General features: G+C 39.4%; 1 protein-coding gene across 1 annotated transcript in view; it reads right to left on the reverse strand.

Moving 5' to 3' along the window:
- The window catches only part of dab1a (DAB adaptor protein 1a), a 342,801-nt gene that overhangs the window by 145,818 nt on the left and 182,238 nt on the right, over positions 1 to 14,745 (reverse strand). Inside the window, 1 exon segment of the mRNA XM_048602085.1 lies at positions 11,054 to 11,067. Coding sequence (XP_048458042.1) covers positions 11,054 to 11,067 — 14 coding nt within the window.

The following is a 14,745-nucleotide window of genomic DNA, read 5'->3' on the forward strand; positions in this document are numbered from 1 at the left end:
GCCCCACCCCCATCTCCTACCTACTAACCTCATCCCGCCCCATTGACCTGTCCGTCCTCCCTGGACTGACCTATCTCCTCCCTAACTCCCCACCTACACTCACCTTTACTGGCTCCATCCCTTTTCACCTGTCTGTCTCCTCTCCACCTATCTTCTCCTCTATCCATCTTCTGTCTGCCTCCCCCCTCTCCCTATTTATTTCAGAACCCCCTTCCCCTCCCCCATTTCTGAAGAAGAGTCTAGGCCCAAATCGTCAGCCTTCCTGCTCCCCTGATGCTGCTGGGCCTGCTGTGTTCATCCAGCTCTACACCATTCACACAGTGGTTGTCAAGTTTTAAAAATGCATTATGAATCTACTTTAATAACATTTAAACATTCAAAATATTACTTATTGAAATATAACATGATACACATCTTTACTTTGACATTTTAATATTACTTGTTTCAAAAGAAAAAAAGCCCTACTGTTTATCTTTGACATGCTGACAATTCAAATCGACAATCTGCTTTGTGCAAGACCTTGATTTTTTTTCACTTTGATCCATGTAAGCTAAAACTAGGGATGGTGCCAGTATAGAATATTAATAAAATTACATATACACTGTATGAGTGCAGTAACATGAGTCATATTCTTTGCATGGATAAATAATCTTGAAGACTTTTCTTCTGCTTCTCAAAAAGAGAATGAAAATATTTGCTTTTGTTGCAAAGTACATTTCAATCCAATCTGATGGTGGCAAAATTCAAACTCGATAGATATTGTAGGTATTTATGAAGAAAATTTAATGTTGACAGCAAGCTACTGCCACATAAGTTGACCAGATACAAATCTCGACAAGTTGATTTTTGTTATGTTCCCATTACATGTTTGTAAACTGTAGTCAGTACATTGGGACTTTGAGGGAACACTGCAGCACATCTGTCAGGGTATGCCTGGTCTCTATCATATTCTTTAAAATGCATCTGGTTGTAGTTAGTTGAGAGGTTGAAAAGGAGCAAAATTATCCCACATCATTCCCCTATCTGAAATAGCTAATGGTAGCTATATCGACATGTTGTCAATGTTGCGAATATGTGTCAGGGTCTGAGGGCAGTCTGATTTCAAGCCTCTTAATGAGCATTCTGACAACTCTTTCGCATTATATTTAAATAGTTCCATTGGCTTATTCAGTTAAGGAGGGAGCTCAGAACTGTCTGGCACATAATGTGTTCACTTTCTCATCATGCCAGTGCCAATCAGCTTCATTAGTATTTGAAGAGAAAGATACTTCAATATTGCACTGCCAGAGATATCACCCTGGATTATATGATCAACTTCTAATTGATCTTGTGACTCAAAGAAAAGTGGATCATCACTGAAGTAAAAGCAGAATACTGTGCATGTTGGAAACCTGAAACAAACACAGGAAATGCTAGAGGAACTCAGCCAGTGTGGGAGCACCCTCGGAGATAGATTAAACATTTCAAGTAAGCTATGATTCTTCTCCTGATCTGCCAGACCTGCTGAGTTTCTCCAGCATTTTCTGTGTTTGTAGCATCATTGAGTTTGGTAATGAGTGGTTGTTATGGTGTTCTCCTATGTAAGATTCTTGGAGTCACATGCCCAAGAAAAAAAATTAGGTCAGGTTTGTTTCTGTCATCAGATCTAAGGCAGTTGGAATGAGTCTTGTGATAGTACATGGAAGCCCAACAATTTTGAGGCTAGTTTTCATTACTTCATTCCATCCTTCAGTTAGATAAAGATCCCATCTGCATTTTCAGTTCCCAACAGCATCACAATGAAAAACAGGTATCACTGGTACCATGAACAATTAATATCACAAAAACAGTCATAGAATCACAGGATCATACTATACAGAAAAGGTCCTTCAGCCCATCAAGTCTGTAGTGCCAAGCTGTGCTAAATCTACACTCATTCCACTTTCCAGCACTAAGTCCGTATCCTTAAATGTTATTACACTTCAAGTACTCATCCAAAAACTTTTCAAAAGTAGTGAAGTTACCTCCCTCAACTATTTTCCCAAACAGTGTATTCCAGGCTCTCACCATGTTCTGGATGAAAGATGTTTCCCTCAAATCTCCTCTAAACTTCTTTCTTTCCACTTTAAATATGGACCTTATTGTTATTGACCCTTCAACTAAAAGGAACAGCTGCTTTCTATCCACTCTCTCCACGCCTATCTTATACACCTGTATTAAGTCTCCCCTCCTCATTCACTCTCCAAAAAAAAAACAACTCGAGCTTTTCTAGCCTCTCTTCATAGTAAAAGCACTCCATTCCAGGCAACATCCTGGTGATTATATGGTTGTCATCACTTTGTTATTTGATTGAGTTTGCTATGCAGAAATTGTTGTTATATTTCTGATGTTGTGACATTGACTACACTTCACAAGAACTTCACTGGTTGCAAACTGCTGAGAGATGTCCAGTGGTTGTTAATGGTGTTACATAAATGCAAGTCTTTCCTTTTACTTGCAAAGAGCTGTCATTATTTCAAACAAATTGCAAGAAGGTCTGAGATTCTTCCATGTCACTGAGAAGGTCAAGATCTGTTATTGGAAGGGAAGAGGCAGTCCTGGTGGATGCGATAGAAAATTCTTCATGTTTCACTTGGCTGAAAATTAGTTCTTAAAAAAATGTCATTCTATTTTTTTGGAGTGGACTCCTGCACTCCCTTTAAGGAGATTTCTGCCAGGCTTCTCAAAACTTACAATGAGAGAACAAGTGATGCTTCATGGAAATTGATAGCTACAGATGCAAACATAAAGGGTTCTACTGTTTGTGAAAAACACCAACATGCTTATCATTTACATCTAATGCAGCTCTGACAAGTCTTACTGCTCCATTAAAGTTATAAAAAAAGTCTCACAACTGATGAGAAAAGATAATTTTTGTATGGGCTCCATTAAAGGTAATTCATTTTGAAATTACACTACATTCTGTAGCTGCATTAAAAGGTGGATAGATAAATATTTTACTTGAAATCCAACTTGAAGTTGGTACAGTTAAAACTTCAGGTGCCCAAGTCCTGATTGTAAAGTGAGCTCATGCACAACTTACACAAACTAATTTGTCCTTGCTTTGGAATTATTCCCAACCCTGAAATGAGATTGTTTGAATGGTGGATGCAAATGTCCATATCATTGACTCGTATTTTATTTAAATTAAATGCATGAAGATTGCCAACCAACTGAGTCCACATATCCACAGACAATTTTAAATGAGTTTGGCTGTCGAGTAACTTAACAACTAAAGCAATCTGTGGGATTACTTACCATCTATATGGAGGACATAGATGCTTCATGCTATTATCAATTCAACAGGCAGAATTGGTGAAATTTTATGGGAAGTCCAGCATGCCATCAGTCACATCTCCAAAAATTACATTATAATAGAAGAATCTCCAAATGGAGTTTCTCAATGAGGCCAGAGACAGATAAGGATCATAGATTATGCCTGAAATTTCTGCCACTCCACTATACCGGACAGAAATTACTCCCTTTGAAAGTTCAGGAACTTTGTAACTACTGAATTTAACACAAGAGAAAACTTAAAAAGTCATCTCAACAACGGAAGGATTTATTAATATAGGTGAATTTTCTGTTTGAAAACAATGATGTAGCTGCCATTAGTGAGCATAAAATACAGAAGGAACAGGAGAATGGGGAAGAATGTGATTCCAGGGAATATTGAGAGCAAAGGAGGTATGTAAGAAACAGTAGATGCTGTGTTTTCTCATTGTTATTTATAATTAATACAAATTAAGTGACTTGGATTTGGATCACTTGTTCATCTCAAACAGTATTAGCAACAGCTTAGACTATAACTTGCATATAGACAACTCAGTGTCAACCTCCTGTTAGCAGACTTCTAGTTGGACCGACAAGTGATGATGTGGTTTATGGTCCTGGTCCTTACCTCATTAGCATATCAATCTCTTAAAAAGCACAATTCTTAAAGCAAGACAAAATAATGCATATTAAGGGTGAAAATATGCAGAGTAGTTGCAAAACTATTTAAACAGATACGAGAATTAAAAAGTGAAGAGCCCATGGGTCTACATAAAATATAGGTGGTTTGACAATTCTTCAGGTTATTGTGATGTTATAAACTCTTCCAGAGGTTTAGATTTTACAATTAGATGTTCTCAACTTGAAGGTGTTTTGTAGTCTTGCATGTTGTTAATGTGTTGATTGCAGTCGTGATGGTCTTCTACACTTTTATTATTCATTTGTCTGTGGCTTGTGTACAGTGGAGGATTGTAAGTTCCCTAAGTTGGCTTCTGCTTTATTTCAATTTTGCTCCATTAATTGTTGTGACTTTTTAAGATCTCGGTTCACTGCACACTGTGGATATCTCTGAAGATAATTATTGAATGTGTTGAATGTATGACTCTGAGTTTCTGTATTATACACCATCTTCAAATTCCCTTGCTTTTCAAGGACTTTGTCATATATCTCTGAGAAACTTTATACATGATGACCTGGCAGGGTTATCCTAAATTGGCTAACAAGTATAATTTCTGTTGGTGATAGTCAGCCCGTGGCAAGAGGTGTAGCACTTAAACAAAACGTTAACTCTGATTTTTTTCTTCACAGATACTGCCAAACCTGCTGAGGTTTTCCAGCAACTTCTGTTTTTATTCCTTGCCAAGCATTTTGTTTGTCATATGCCCATATATCCTTGATGTAGCTGTGACAATATATCCTGGTGAAGAGCTTTGTACATAGACGTGATTCCCTTTAAATGCCCTTACCTAAGGGAATTGTGGGTCTACCTACAGTGCATGGACTGCAGCGGTTCAAGAAGGTAGCTCACCACCACCTTGTCAAGGGCATCTCGGGACATACACTAAATGTTGATGCCCATGTGCCACAAGTGAATTAAAAAAAAGACCTCTTAAGATACGTTGTTGATCTCTGTATGACCAAAAGGATTTGATAGTATCCAGCAGCTCATTCATTATATCATGCCATTCTTCTGGGATATCTTTCCAAACTGACTTCAGTCATGGATTATTAGCTGCTTCTTCTTGAAATTAGTAGGACTTGCACTGACTAAAATGCTTTAAACCAACCCTAAGTACATCTTCGATTTCAATGTCCATACTGTCCACTCTAAGTCAACTGGAATTTCTACATTTTTTTTCCTGGATTTAGTATTCTTCTGAGTTTGTTTGAGATGATAATCTTGGTACCATATTTATAGCAGACATCAAAGTCATATCTCTTTACTTTTGAGAAGTTGTCTAGTCTAAGTGTTGCATTTTTCAGTCATTTGCACCAATTTATTTTTAATGGTTTGTAACTGGTTTCTATACTAAACAGTCAATTATGGAATCCTAACAAGTCTTTCTCCCTCTGTGTTAAAATAATTGGACAGCACTTGAGCTAGACGTTGGATCCAAATGCAATTGGTTTGGCATCTTTCTTGATTTATGCTCCCAGTCTTGAGATGCATTGACTTCCAGAATTATCATAGTACTGGAAAATACAGATTTCTGCTGGCATTGCTTGTTTGAGCAATTCAAGCACACATTGATGGTCCTCCTTCCTTTCATATCATGCGCCAATCTTTAAGAGTTCTCTTAATAACAATACTTTGTCAGAAAAATTTGGTACACTTGGTGCAATGAAGTTGAAAGATCTAGGATATCTTCACAGATCTTCTTTGTTTTTGGGAGCAGGCATGTGTCTCTCATCTTTGGATTTGGACGGATCCCATAACCTGACTAAACAGACCCACATTCAACTGTTACTCTTACTTTGAAGGTGCATCCTTCATGAAGAGCCACTGTCATTCGTTAATGATTTCAGTCATGCTCTGTTTATTTTGCCTGTCACCGCAATACCATCAGTAATACAGACAGATCAAGGATTATTTTCTGTAATTCTGCCCATAACCTGCTGGAATAGATCCTAACTGACAGATGGACTGATAGATAGCCTCGGGAAACAATATCTTCCAGGTATTCTGAAATTAGTGACTTTCTAAGATTCCAAGTGAACTAACTATTATTTGCAATTGGTGTTCAGCTCAGAGAAGAATTTAGCTTCTGTAAATTTAGTGTTCAGTTCCTCTAATGTTGGAATTTTGTGAGGGCATAACTTTAAGAGATAGATTTAGACATCTTTGGTTTAAACATAGCCTGATTGTGCCACTTCTTTCCGCTTTCTCTCCACAGATGCTGCCAGACCTGTTGTGCCTTTTCAGCAAGTTCTGGTGTTTGTGCCTGATTGTGCCACCTTTCTTTAGCTGACATGAAATGGAACAGTGCCAGTCTGTGTGTTGGTGTGCACTATTACCTGCCATTTCACCCAGCTCACATTGATGTGGACACCTCACTTTCTGGGAGGGGCTATTGATGGAATGACATCATCTCTGCGGTGCAATCACTTTAAATGCTTCTAATGGTGTCAAATCTGCTTGGTTAAATTGTTATAAATCCTGGACTCACTCAATGCCGGTTTTCTTGGTCTTCTGCTGCAATTGGTGATATTTTAAAAAAATTCATTCACAAGATGTGGACATAACTGGGCCAATCATTTATTTCCCATCCCTAGTTGCCCAGAGAGCACTTAAGAGTCAACCACATTACTTTGGGTCTGGAGTCACATGTAGGCCAGACCAGGTAAGGATGTCAGTTTCCTTCCCTAAAGGCATTAGTGAACCAAATGTTTCTTTTCCCAACAATCAACAATAGTTTCATGGTCATAATTACGCTCGTAATTCCAGATTTTTATTGAATTCAAATCCCACCATCTGCATGGTAGGATTCAAAACCAGGTCCTAGAACATTATCTGGGTTTCTGGATTAATTGACTAGCAATGATATCACTAGGCCATCACCTCCCCCACAATCTTGTGAATGGTCACAGTATTGAGATCCATGCATGCTGAAAATCCTACTATTGCTGGTCAATTTGTGTCCACCAGGTTAAATACTTTGAGGCTTCCATGCAGATTTGCTATAGCTGCATTTTGTCATCAATGTACCATCACTTGAATAGATGTTCCATTCTAGGCAGTTAATTTTTCTTTTGCAGGTTGCAACATTGTCTTCCAAAGATCCAAGTACACATCCTTCAGCATTCTGACTCACAGGATATTTGCACTCACTCCCATTGTTAACTTTGGTCTTGATGCTTTGCCAATTGTTTTCAGGCATATGATATCAATAGTGGTAAAAGCTTCTAACAGTTTGACTTTGCACATACAATGTGCCATGTTCACAAAGTGTAAAGCCTGTTCATTTCTGTTTGAGTGTTCTTCAACTTTGCATCTTCATCCTTGTCAGTCTTTCTGCTAATCTCATGACTTTGCTTGCATTTATGCAAGTCTCTGATTCACTCCAGCAGCCTGTGAATGATTTTTCTTTGGTCACCTCTTATTTTAGTCTCTAATTGTATGTTTGAAATTAGATTGCTTGCATAATTAAGCCCAGTGCCTTTTTGCACTAAACATAAAACAAAGAACTAGGGATACTGGAAATCTGAAATCAGCAGGTCTGGCAGCAACCATGGAGAGTGAAAAAGAGTTTATGTCTGAAGGAGAGTCACTGGACCCGAAATGTTGACTCTGCTTTATCTCCACAGATGTTGCCAGATCTTCTGAGGTTCTCCGACAGTTCCTTTTGTAATACATGATTTGCAAATATCTCGGAAAGCAGGATAGTTTTGCAGTGGATACAACAGATAACACTTCTCACACAGCTTGCTTGTTTTCTGCAACCTGGCTACTGCGCCAACCTTAATGACTGCACCTAACGCTTGTGGGTGACTTTTTCCGGCTGCAATGGATTCATATTTTCTTGCATATTTTAAGCAATGTGTTAATGTCATAACCTTTCTCTTCTTGAGGCAGTCTTGGGGAAGGTTTTGACAGGCATTGAAGTTTTAACCAATGCCATTATTTATTCAGAGAAGTCAGCTTCTGAAAATCATAGTTGTTCCTCTTCTCATGGCAACTACTGATAAGCTAATCAATTGATTCTTGCAACTGTTGCCAGTAGGGCATCAGCTCTAAACAATTTAATTTTACACAAAGCTGATGTTTCAGCATTTTCCATAGCTTAACAGGATCTCTCTCATCTCTTCAGATAGGTCTGAGTTGTTGACTCTGTGAAAGGCTTTGTTTCCAATGGTTATTTTTATTTTCACTGCTTACTTAATGGTTCTGCAACAGCTAAATTTAAGAAGCACAGCTTCATCCTTATTTAAAAACCTTAAATTTGGAGAGGACCCCTGGGGTCTTCCAATTTGTACTACGGAATTTGGTGGTTATCTTTATGATCATTCTTTTATTTTGCAAATGCCACCAATTTTTATATTTGCTTTGTTTTTAAATCTGTAAGCGCTGTTTCCAACTACAGCTCAAGTCTTTTTTTGTAATAAATCAAGCACTCACTGTACCTGTCACAATCTTTTCTGAGGTTCAAGTGTCAATGTGAATGCTACATTGCTCCAAGTCGTGTCTGAGGCCTTCTCCTTTAGTTTTAAAGCTTGCATCACAGGCTGTTTTTTATTACAAGAAAAGCACCCAGCATTAAATACCGTGTCTTTTTTTTCTGTCATTTGAATGAAACACAGATTGAAAAGTCTGAATCTGGTTCATTTGAAGAGCACAAAAACATTCTTAATCATTTAGACCACAACTTACAACTATTTATGCAAGCTTTTTGTTGGACTGCACACGGTAGTTGATCATGTGCCTTACGTCCTTGTTAGCATATTAGCATATCAATCTCTTCAAGTAACACAGCTCTTAACACAAGCACCATAGCAAGCAGCACATATAGCAGAACACTATCTGCTATCTGAACACAGAAGGAGCACAGCATGAAAATGCCCAAGTTTACCAGAAAGGTTTTGTCTATGCCATCTGTCCACAAATATCTGCAGCACCAGTCAACAATCTGACAGGCACTTCCAGGAGCAGATAAGGTCTCTATGCTCTCAACGTTCATCCCAAATGTAAGTTCTAGAATCCAAAGCATCAGCACATGTTGGCCTTCAGGCATGCAACATTGTTTTCTTGCACAATTAAATAACAGAACAGACTGCAAGTTTTTCTAAAACTGAATTCAGTATATGAACTTACAATGTTTATAATTAAAGCAGTTTATAGTTGAGCTAGATATTTTTGCTTGATGAATTCTTTCATGCTATTGTGATAGCAGCCTTCTATTGAGGACTTTCCATTTTCTAAGATGACAATACAGATGTTTGTGTGGCCAATTGACAAAATCAGCAAATACTAAATGCTTGTTAGATATGACCAATTAGTCCTTCATCTATGTTAATAGGCACCTTTGCTGGGGTTGCTGTGTGTTCATTCCTTTCAATGGAGGTATCTATATAAATGTCTGTATAGCTTTTTAGATGGTATGAACTGTTACTTTCACAAATGTCAAAAAGCTGCTCATGAATTCCTGAATTTAAGTCACAGCTACAAGCAATGATTCCTCTAAACTGCACCATTGTATAGCAACCTGCAAGTCCCAACTTGCTTTGATTGCTTCCCCACCATTCTTTTGGCAGGTACTTCTTTCTAAGCTAATTAAGGGGACACCTCTGTGAAATGCCCAGAAATGTGACTATTTCCCTTGGAGACATGTTTGGAACTTGTAGACAGTCCTCAGAGGTATATTTTCATGTAGTAACTCTGTTAGCATGGCATCTGTTGTAGTCACATTCACCAAAACAATCTGTGCCCCCTTGGGTAGATTCACTACCACCAATTCTTCTTATTGATATTAGTCCGAGTTATAGCCTTAATGACACCATGTAGAGAAGAATGTCCACTAAAATCTGGAGTCACAGAATTATAGAATTTTACACTACAGGAGGAGGCTATTCAACTCACCGTGGCTGTACTGGCTCCCAAAAGAACTACCCAGTTAGTTCCATTCTCCAGCCCCATCTCCATGGCCCTCTATCATCATCACTTTCAAAGATACATCCATTTCTCTTTTGAAACTTCCCATGTAATCTGCCTCCAGGCTCATTGCTAATAAACAGAACAGGTTTAATCTATACTACTTCATAGCTAGTCACATGGCATCTGAATTACAGGACAGTCCAATATAAGAGCTCAGAGCGAACTTAAGAGTAAATAAACATTACTGTTAGCAACATCGACATAGCAATTACCTGGAACTGGACTTGAGAACACACTGGTTAAATCTTTTCAAGAACAGTCCTTCATGTCCTGATGAGTGGAGCTAATGTCATGATGTCAGTTAAACCTTTCGGGTTCTGATTGTATTTCACAACATCCACTTCTGTATCCTGCTCTTCTTGATTTATAATTATTTGAATAAGACTAGGCAATGAAATTGGCTACTTAGGATCACTATCAGAGCCTTAGTTTAATGCAGTTTTGGTTGTCTGAAACATAATGTGCCTGATTGGCTTTGTGGTACCAAGCAGGTGTCTGTAACACTCCACCAATGCCACATGCCCGTGGAGAAGCACCTGCACACCTTGTTCCTCCAGCAGGTTTTTTGCATGGCCCAGTGGAACTCCAGATGGTTTGATGGATACCAATAGCCAGGAAGCCATGATTGCAGCCAGCAGTCCTGGAGCCACAAAAGATAAATGAAGAAATTTACTGATCTATCTCTGACCTTTCTGCAGGATCCATCAAACTACTATGGGGAAGCCCCAGGAATTCCTAGTAAGGGGACCTAACACAATGCGCCTCTGCCAGAGTTTTCCTCTACCCTATGTGGAGACAGAAGAAAATCCTATCGCTTGTACAGTGTAAAGTTATATGATGCAAATACAGATGTATTAAGCAGACCAAATGAATCATTTAGTTAATCTGGGGGTGCTTGCTTTTGTTTATTCATGGTATTTGGCCAGACCAGCAGTTATTGCCCAACCTTAACTGTCTTTCAGAAGGTGGTGAGGTGAGGGTGCATCCACAGTGCTGGTCAGAAACATGTTCTAGAAGTTTGACCAGTGATAATGAAAGAACAGTAATATAGTTCTGGTTCAAGATGGTTTGTGGCTTGGAGGGAAAGTTGCAGGTGGAGGTGCCTCCATGCACATGCTTTCCTTGTCCTGAAACTTCTGGGTAGTAGAGGTTTAAAGTTGGGAGAATGTTGTTCATAAAGCCTTAGTGAGTTGCAGAAGTGCATCTTGTAGATGGTACACACTGCTGCCACTCTGGAGAGACTGAATGTTTGTGATGGTGCATGGAGTGCCAATTAATAGAGTTGATTTGAACTGCAGTGTTTTGAATTTCTTGTTAAAGCTGCGCACACTCAGGTAAGTGGAGAGTATACTATTACACACCCGATTTATGCCTTGTGGAACATAGAATTCCTAGACTCTAACATGCTACTACAGCTACAGTATTTATATGGCTGGTCCCATTGAGTTTCTAGTCAATGGAAACCCCTGCATATTGACAGCGAAAGGTTCGGAGGTTCTAATGCTGTGGCTATTATATTGGATAAAGTCAGAAGTCAGACGACACTAGGTTATAGTCCAATAGGTTTATTTGAAATCACAAGCTTTCGGAGCATTGCCCCTTCATCGGGTGAAATCACTCACTTGATGAAGGGGCTATGCTCTAAAAGCTTGTGATTTCAAATAAACCTGTTGGGCTATAACCTGGTGTCGTCTGACTTCTGACCTTGTTCATCCCAGTCCAACATCGGCATCACCACATCATGGCATATTAAATTGGACGGTATCAGTAGCATTGCCATTGGTTGTTGAGTAGTCAATTTTAAGATTCTTGGTTTTGCAGGTTGATTGAAATTCTTTTTCTCCTGGCTCCATTCGATGGTGTCTGGCAGCACTTGGATTGGGTGTGTTTTCATATTCTTTACCTGCGGTGTAGTAGCATCTAGTGGCTATTCCCATACTGTAACCACGACAGCACACTAGCTCACACACTATTATTTCAGGCCACTAGTGCACATAGACCAGCAGCTGCAATCAGTTTGTAATCCCTTACTTGTATACACACAGAAGGGTAGAATGCAAATATGTCAGCAGGAGACTGCTTCCTGCTAAGAGGAGGCAGGGTAGTCAGGCTCTCACTATCTCTTCCCTTTTATTTTTGTGTTGAATATTTCCTTGATTCTGTACAGGTGTGATAATCCATAGGTCTACACAGGACTCTAGCTGACTCTGCTACAGGGGAAGCAATGGTGTAGTGGTATTGTCACTGTGGTAATAATCCAGACACCAAGGTAATGTCCAAAGGTCCCAGGTTTGAATCCCACTACAGCAGATGATGCAATTTGAATTCAACAAAAAATTGAAAAAGCCAAATGATGGTCAGGAAACCATTGTCAGATGTTGCAGAAACACTTCTGGTTTATTAATGTCATTTAGGGAAGGAAAACTGCCAACTGGTCCTTATCTGGTCTAGCCTAAAATGTGACTCCAGACCCACATCAATGTGATTAACTGTTAACTGGATTGGTCAAAAATGAATGGTCCTAAAGGACATAACTGCTGGCCTGCATCTGTATCAGGTGGTAAAGGAACCAACAAGAGGGAAAAATGTAGTTAATCTCATCCTCACCAATCTGCCTGCTGTAGACGTATCTGTCCATGACAGAATTTGTAAAAATTACAACCGTGTAGACATTATAGAGACAAAATCCCATCATTACAATGAAAATTCCCTCCATCGAGCTGTGTGGCACTATCACTGTGCTTAATGGCATTTACCTCAAACAGATCCAGAAACTGAAGAATGCACATCCATGAGGCACTGTGGGACATCAGTGGCAGCAGAACTGTACTGTCACACAATTTGCAACCTCATGGCCTAGAATATCCTCTACTCTACCGTTAACGTTAAGCCAGAGTATCAACTCTGGTTCAATGAAGACTGCAGGCGGAGAGGCCAGGAGCAGCATCAGACATATCTAAAAATGAGGTGTCAATCATCTGGAGGAAGTGCCAATAGACAATCCATCTCAGCCTCCACCTGAGGTCCACAACACCATAAATCCCAATCTTCATTCTTCAGCCCATTTGATTCACTCCATGGATACTTGGGAACACCATCAATGGAACCCTTGCTCAAAACACTTACATCCTAATTTGGAAATATCAAGAGACGGCTGGAGGCACTGGATACTGTAAAGACTATGACCATAACAAAATTCACGTAACAGTACTGAAGGCGTAAGCTCCAAAACTTGCCGTGTCCCTAGCCAAGTTTTTCTAGTATGGTTATATTACTGACATCTACTGACAAATTGCCAAGGTAAGCCAATTAAAGGGAAGCAGTGACATAGTGATAATGTCACTGAAGTAGCATTCCAAAACACCAGCCCGATGTTCGGGAATCATGGGTTCAGATCCCACTACGGCAGATAGTGAAGTTTGAGTTCAGAAAAATCTGAAAGAAAGAGCTGGCCCACTGGTAGCCATGTAACCATTTTTGATTGCTGAAAAAAACCCATCTGATTCACTAATGTCCTTTAAGGAAGGAAATCTGATGTCCTCACTTGGTCTTGTCTACATGCAACTCCAGACCAACGACAACATGGTTAACTTTTAACTCCCTCTGGGCAACTAGTGATGGGCAATAAATGCTTACTTAGCCAGTACACAAAGACCGAGACAATTTCAACCTAGTCAAATACTGCCCCACCAGCCTATTCTTGATGATCAGTAAAGTGATGATAATGGTGATCAACAGGGCAATAACCTGCTCAGTGACGCCCAGTTTGGGTTCTACCAGGGCCACTCAGCTCCTGACCTCATTACAGGTTTGGTCTAAACATGGACAAACAGCTGAGCTCCAGAGGGGAGTTGAGAGTGACTGCCCTTGACATTAATGCTGCACTTGACCAAATGTGACATCCAGGAGCCCTAGGAGAACTATAGCCAATCAGAATTGGGAGTAAACTTTAAGGTCATCTTTGACAGGGATCTTCAGGATAATGTAACAGTGTACATAACAAATAAACATAGATATAGTCATGGAGCCATACGTTTATAACACAAGGCTATGATTTAACCTTTCATGCCATTTTTCTTTTACTGGACAATCCAAAACTAATCCCACTATGCTTTCTCTCAATGGCCCTTTACCTTCCTTTGCTTCAAATGTATGTTTATTATTTCTTTAAAAGATGCAATTTCCCTGCCCCAGCCACTCATTACGGCAAAGCATTTCATACTCTAATAACCAATTGCTTGTAGGAACTTTTCTGCCTCCTTTGCACTCTGTCTGAGTGACAATTTAAAATTGATGTCTTGTCTGTGACTGTCCAAGCAGAAATTATATTTTCTTCCTATCCATTCTATCACAAACCTTCAGAATTTTAAAAACCTTTATTATCACTTCTCGACCAATGGAATTTGCCGCAGTATGTCAGTCTCCTCTTATGACTTTTCTCTGTGCTGAACATAATTTTAACTTATTTTCTACATTGAGCCACCAACAGCTTTTAAAATTTGGCTTAACTATTACTTAGTAGAATTCATCAATACCTCTTTAGGTTTGTATTCCCTGGCTAGGAAACTTATGAGGCTCATCTCTGCCAGTAGAACAATAACTCATTCTTGCAAGAGATGGGAGACTGTCTCTACATGGGGTAATCTGCAGAGCTGAGGCAAGCTGCTGGAGCCTAAGAAAACATGCTTGTACCCACTGCGGCACGTCTAATTGAATTGGAGTGGCACCAAGTTGTTGTGCTTGAAACCTACAAAAAACCCAGAGGGGCACCCTCAAGAACTAAACCTGATGCGATAATTGATCCC

The sequence above is a fragment of the Rhincodon typus genome, chromosome 10 (assembly GCF_021869965.1).
Source record: "Rhincodon typus isolate 14 chromosome 10, sRhiTyp1.1, whole genome shotgun sequence".
In the NCBI taxonomy this organism is placed as follows: Eukaryota; Metazoa; Chordata; class Chondrichthyes; order Orectolobiformes; family Rhincodontidae; genus Rhincodon; species Rhincodon typus.